Raw genomic sequence first — 6,000 nt, 5'->3', positions numbered from 1 at the left:
CAGGACGGTACAGAGACGAGGTCAGCCTCAAAACAGCCATCATGTCTTTCATCAATGCTATCCTCAGCCAAGGAGCAGGGGAGGTAAGCACTATACCTGACTAGACTTGTTTTATCATTTACCTTTTATTCTTTTATTGTTTTATCTTTACATCTTGTTTTACACTGAGAGTCATGTTTCTGATGTCTTTATGAGCTTCACATTGAAGTTCTGTTTTTGGTTTGTGTGACGCACAGACAAGCTTGGAATTCAGGGTGCATCTAAGATACGAGTTCTTGATGCTAGGCATCCAACCAATAATGGACAAACTAAGGTCCCATGATAACTCCACACTAGACAGGTAAATTTAGCCTCACAGTTTACAACTTTGCTTTCAACTGTTAAATGATTCATATCCGATAACTAATTTGTCTTTTATCTATTTTTCTCAACATAGGCACTTAGATTATTTTGAGATGTTGCGAAATGAGGACGAGCTTGCTCTTGCGAGACGATTTGAATCGGTAAGTTTAATCTCGTTCACTGTCTGGCTCAAATGTGTTCATGGTGTGTTTTCATAAGCCTTGGGTTTGTGTAAGACAGAAGGTAAATATTATGTCTGCCACTGCTCTCCAGGTGCATATAGACACAAAGAGCGCCAGCCAGGTGTTTGAGCTCATCCGCAAGAAGATGAACCACACGGATGCCTACCCGCACTTTATGTCGGTGCTCCACCACTGTCTCCTCATGCCTCGTAAGACACACACACACACACACACACACACACACACACACACACACACACACACACACACACACACACACACACACACACACACATATTAATGAAGATTTACCACACAGACACATACCAGCACTTTATGTCTGTGATGCACCACTGTCTCCTTATGCCTCGTCACACACACCCACATACACACAGGAAGCTTGAAAGCATTCAAAAATGAAAGAAGATGCCCAAAACACACTGAAACGCAGTAATATGAGCACACACACACACACACACACACACACACACACACACACACACACACACACACACACACACACACACACACACACACACACACACACACACACACACAGTCACTCATACATAGTCACTCACTCGTACACACTTGTTTGCCTTGACCTCCGTCATTGGCGGACATAGCGCCCTGACCTTTGCGATCACCCAGAGTGTAGCGTTTCGCTTGGCGCCCACTTCCCTTTACAAACGGCCCGTTGTTCTCTGTCCTCTCCAGTCGAACTGGAGCACAGCTGTATCTTGCTCCACTATAATGCGCCGTGGAGCTGTCTTCACCCCTTTAAATATCTCTACCTCCATGCCGCTTCCCTAAAACGCTCTGTAATGTAAACTCTTGGCCCGGTTTCTGCTTGTGAATGAGGCCAAGGTCAGACTGTAGTGCAGTCCAATGAATTGTCCTTTATACTCTTCATTTTTGCATACTGTCTCCACAGATTAGCTGCTTTGTGTTGTCAAATCTAAGCAGTACAGTTTAAACTTTTTAAAAAAGTTAAAATATCAGACTTTCAGCTGTGGTTAACAGTTTTCTGATCAATGCTTAGGATGTGGAGAGAAGTCACATTGCTGAAAAAGAAGCCAGTTAAAGCATCGATGGAGAAAGTTCAAAAGAAACGCATAATGATGACCCCCCATTATTACAATTGTAACAACTCAGGCATTTAATACAGGCAACAAGGTTTAACTCATTTCAGTGGTTCTTCATCTTGGCTTTAGAACACTGACTGGATTCTGTAGGCAGCGTTTTGGGGATTTATCTTAGCTTCTCTTTTGTGCTCCGCAGATAAGAGGAGCGGGAACACTGTGCAGTACTGGCTCCTCCTGGATCGCATTGTCCAGCAGATGGTCCTGCAGAATGACAAAGGTTACGACCCCGACGTGACCCCACTCGAGAACTTCAACGTGAAGAACGTGGTCCGCATGTGAGTTCTAAGGCCCTTTTTGACCTAATAATATTTGATTGAAACGGGAGATGATCGTTTGTCTAAACAAGAGCACTACTAGGCCTCCTTTCTTTGATGTAAAAGCCTCCTACTGTTTCTCCTCCTCTTAACCTTCCCAGGCTTGTAAACGAAAATGAGGTGAAACAGTGGAAGGAGCAGGCAGAGAAAATGCGAAAGGGTGAGTGTATTATTTTTAGTAATGACAAGCTAATACATCTCCATTTTGAAATTCCATAAACAACTCTCTCTGAAATGTGCTGACTCTGACTCTTCTGGCCTGACGCAGAGCACCAAGAGTTACAGCAGAGGCTTGAGAAGAAGGAACGCGAGTGCGACGCCAAGACGCAGGAGAAAGAGGACATGATGCAGACGCTGAACAAGATGAAGGAGAAGCTGGAGAGGGAGAGCAGTGAGCACAAGACGGTTAAACAGCAGCTGTCGGAACTCACGGTCCGGCTACATGAACTTAGCACGGTACGCTAACGTCCACCTCAAGGGTGAATTGGACATCACTGAAAGTGGTCCAAGAAATGGCTTTGTAAAACAGGGCCCTATGAAATCATTTCACATTTTTTTGTCTAGGTTCTTCATTTTCAGCTTTGTTATCCGAGTTTCTTCTAGAATTGTCTAAGAATTCACGGTTAGCCGTGCTAGAATTGTCTAAAAATTCATGTTATATCAGTTCTGTAAAATAAATCACTGCCTGGTGTACAAAGTTTGTCTCCAAAGCTTAAGGATATGGCTGAATATAGCTACACGCTGATTGACCATGGCATGGATTTTTTCCCCCGCTGTCTGACCGCGAAGCTCAATCAAGTCTGTCCCGTTTTGTTTTCTGCAGAGGCAGGTCGGCACTGTCCCCGGGGGCCCTCCTCTCACCCCTGGTCCTCCAGGTGGACCTCTGCCACCCGTTCCGCCCCCGATACCCGCAGGCATGCCCCCGCCCCCTCCTCCTCCTCCGCCAGGTGTGGGTATGCCTCCTCCCCCACCCCCACCCCCAGGTGGACCCCCACCTCCCCCAGGTCGCCCACCCCTCTGCGGAGCTCCACCACCCCCTGGAGCACCCCTGGGACCTGCTCCCAAGAAGAAGAACATCCCACAGCCCTCAAACGCGCTCAAGTCCTTCAACTGGTCCAAGCTGGCTGAGGTTGGTACTCCAGGAGTTAAGCTGCTCAGAGTTGGAATGTTTTGGGAATAAAACTGTTTCTGAATGAAATTAGTTCTGAATGGAGATGGGTCGGATCACAGCCTGGCATTTGTCTTGCACAGGAAAGATGCCAGAAGGAGTGGCACTTTTTAAGGAAGTTAAAAGTTAACATTGCTTACAGTCGACATTTAAAATGGCCAAGAAGGAAACAGATCCCAGAGGCCAAAGTAGGCAATGTTCTTACATTTAAAGCTAATTTGTTAACTCCCTTGCTAAGACTTTGTCTGGAGGATCTCCATAAATGTACTGTTTGAGTTTGCAGTGTTCCTTAATCATCCTTAGTCAGATTGATCTGAACTGGTCTGTTTCATCAACATAAAATGGTGCCAAAAGTTTAAGGAGTCAATTTGCAAGACACAGTCGGTATATTTTCATGTCTATATGAGTGGGGATTTCGGTATAAGTGTTGAGTAGAATGAATGAATGAATGAATGAATGGATGAAGGGATGAAGGGAAGAATGACTCAAAGGCCCAGTGTTTATGCACAACCTCCTCCTCTGCAGAACAAACTGGAGGGCACCGTGTGGGCAGACGTTGACGACAACAGGGTTTTCAAGATACTTGACCTGACGGACATCGAGAAGACATTCTCTGCTTACCAGAGACAACAGGTACTGTGTTTCTGCCAGAGGAAAGGAATAAAACAGTTCCTCTGTCTTTTATCTTCTACTTTTCTCTCTTTCTCTCCTTTATAAGTCCATTCACCCCACCATCTTCTCATCTGCATCTACACCGCTTGTAACCTAGAGCACTGTAGATTCACTCAAGCATGAAACATGGCACTGCAAGAATGAATGAAGTAGGGGGAATCGTTTAAGTATAAGTATATATACTCTTTTGATCCTGTGAGGGAAATTTGGTCTCTGCATTTATCCCAATCCCTGAATTGGTAAAACACACGGTGAGGTGAAGCACACACTAATCCCAGCGCAGTGAGCTGCCTGCAACAACAGCGGCGCTCTGGGAGCAGTGAGGGGTTAGGTGCCTTGCTCAAGGGCACTTCAGCCGTGCCTACTGGTCGGGGTTCGAACCAGCAACCCTCCGGTTACAAGTCCGAAGCGCTAACCAGTAGGCCACGGCTGCCCCACAAGGCTCTAGTAGTGCATCATATCTACATAGTATCTGCTACAACAAAGAGAGTTTGTTCACTCCCACACAAAGAAAAAGCTCTACATTTAGCGTTGTAAGACATTATCCCCAGATCTTCCCCTGATGAGCCCTACTTAAGTCATATCCTCCTTTTTGAAATATAAAAAAGTGTACCCGACGTAAATGAATGAAGGCAGTTGTTTTATGAGAAGTTCATTTATCGAGTGGACTCAGTCTAGGCCACCGCGCCCGGAGCATGGTATTCCAGACGCCTTGATGTTTGAATAATGCATACTGATCGCCATGGTGTCACCAAGGGGAAACAGTGAGAGCCCTTGTTGGAAAAACAGACGCTGTGTTCATAGTGCTCGGGCAGACACAAGGATGTGTCAGTTTGAGGCGCGCTAATAATAGCCACATGATTTCAGTCCTGTCAAATAAAGAAATCCCATATTTTTTTCTTCTCCTTGCACGGGACACCACTGCATCTCTGCATGATGTATGATGTGTCATCATTTGAAAATAACCATAAAACACAGTCTTATTGACATGAAACTGCCCGTAACAGTTACCACAGTCCTAAGGTTTTGAACTCACTTTGCATTTGTATACTTCACTAAATGCTGGCAGATTAGTATTATTATTATAACATAGAGCTTAATTCATAATGATAACGCTTAATGCAGCCTTGCACGCACCTGCCATTGTGCACAGTCTTTCATAGTACCATGCATCTATTACTCAAGAGTCTGCTTGCATAGACAGATATACTGTACACCATCAATCACCAGCATTCACCAGTGATCATTTTGTATGAGCTTGTTTTGTGTTTTGGCTGTGTTTTCACCAAACTGCGCTTCCTATCTAACGAGTGCTGCATCTCCCTTGCTTCTTGGCTGCGTTTTAGGACTTCTTTATGGTCAATAACAACAGACAACAGGTGAGTGACATTTAACAAGTGAAGATTGTTTCTCATTTTGTGCGTCTCTCCACGTTATAGTCTACATTTCAGTGTTGGTTCAAAACATACCTTTTCTGTCCTCTTTCAAAAAAATATTTACCTCAGACGAAAGTGTGTCCAGTTTCATTACTGATTTCATCTTTATTCTCACAGCTTTGTAGAGAGCTTGTATTTGTTTCAGTGTTTGATTATATTTCCTTCTCTACGTCAAAAATATTGGTGTTCTTGGAACCTTTGTAGTGGGATAAAAGTATCTTCTCAGATCCTGGTAGTTCCTAACACTAAGCTCTTGATCTCTCTTTGTCAGCTCTTTGTTCTCTTTTGATGATCTCTCTCTCCCTCTCTCTCTCTCTATTCTTCTCTCTCTGTCCTGCATTTTTGTGGGGTTGTTTTTTGTACTTTTGCTCGTACATAGTCTGTTCAGTGTTCATCGGACATGATCTTAACATAATGGGGAAAAACAAGACAACATCAGAGGCGTTAATCCCTGTTTTCCTTTCCACAGAAAGAAGTGGAGGACGACTCCCTGAGCTCAAAGAAAGTCAAGGAGCTGTCTGTTATTGATGGCCGTCGTGCACAGAATTGCAACATCCTATTGTCTCGGTGAGTTAGGGTGTCTCATCTCCTCCTTGTTTTCATTTCACTAGGATGACAATGGGATATCTAATCTCGACGTCCGTCCTTTTGCCCTCTGTCGCTGTTCTGCCGTCAGTAGGGGTAGGCATGTGATCTCCCATTTCTTTAGCCAAAATAAGGGATTTCCTTCCCACGGATGTT

The 6,000-nt window shown here is 44.5% G+C and overlaps 1 protein-coding gene across 3 annotated transcripts in view; it reads left to right on the top strand.

Annotated features, from left to right (window-relative positions):
• Positions 1–6,000, top strand: part of daam1b (dishevelled associated activator of morphogenesis 1b) — an 80,876-nt gene that overhangs the window by 58,678 nt on the left and 16,198 nt on the right. For 2 of the 3 annotated variants that reach the window (XM_042095184.1, XM_042095185.1), the window contains exons 7-17: positions 1–83; positions 237–340; positions 437–503; positions 616–733; positions 1,806–1,944; positions 2,085–2,143; positions 2,252–2,439; positions 2,807–3,112; positions 3,677–3,784; positions 5,170–5,202; positions 5,729–5,826. The exon at positions 1–83 is cut by the window's left edge and continues 28 nt beyond it. In XM_042095184.1, the coding sequence (XP_041951118.1) occupies positions 1–83; positions 237–340; positions 437–503; positions 616–733; positions 1,806–1,944; positions 2,085–2,143; positions 2,252–2,439; positions 2,807–3,112; positions 3,677–3,784; positions 5,170–5,202; positions 5,729–5,826 (1,303 nt within the window). The remainder of the gene's footprint in view (positions 84–236; positions 341–436; positions 504–615; positions 734–1,805; positions 1,945–2,084; positions 2,144–2,251; positions 2,440–2,806; positions 3,113–3,676; positions 3,785–5,169; positions 5,203–5,728; positions 5,827–6,000) is intronic. The other variant, XM_042095186.1, reaches the window with a different exon arrangement.

This window comes from Alosa sapidissima, chromosome 6 (assembly GCF_018492685.1).
Source record: "Alosa sapidissima isolate fAloSap1 chromosome 6, fAloSap1.pri, whole genome shotgun sequence".
Classification (NCBI taxonomy): domain Eukaryota; kingdom Metazoa; phylum Chordata; class Actinopteri; order Clupeiformes; family Clupeidae; genus Alosa; species Alosa sapidissima.
This window is presented reverse-complemented; position numbering and strand designations above follow the sequence as displayed.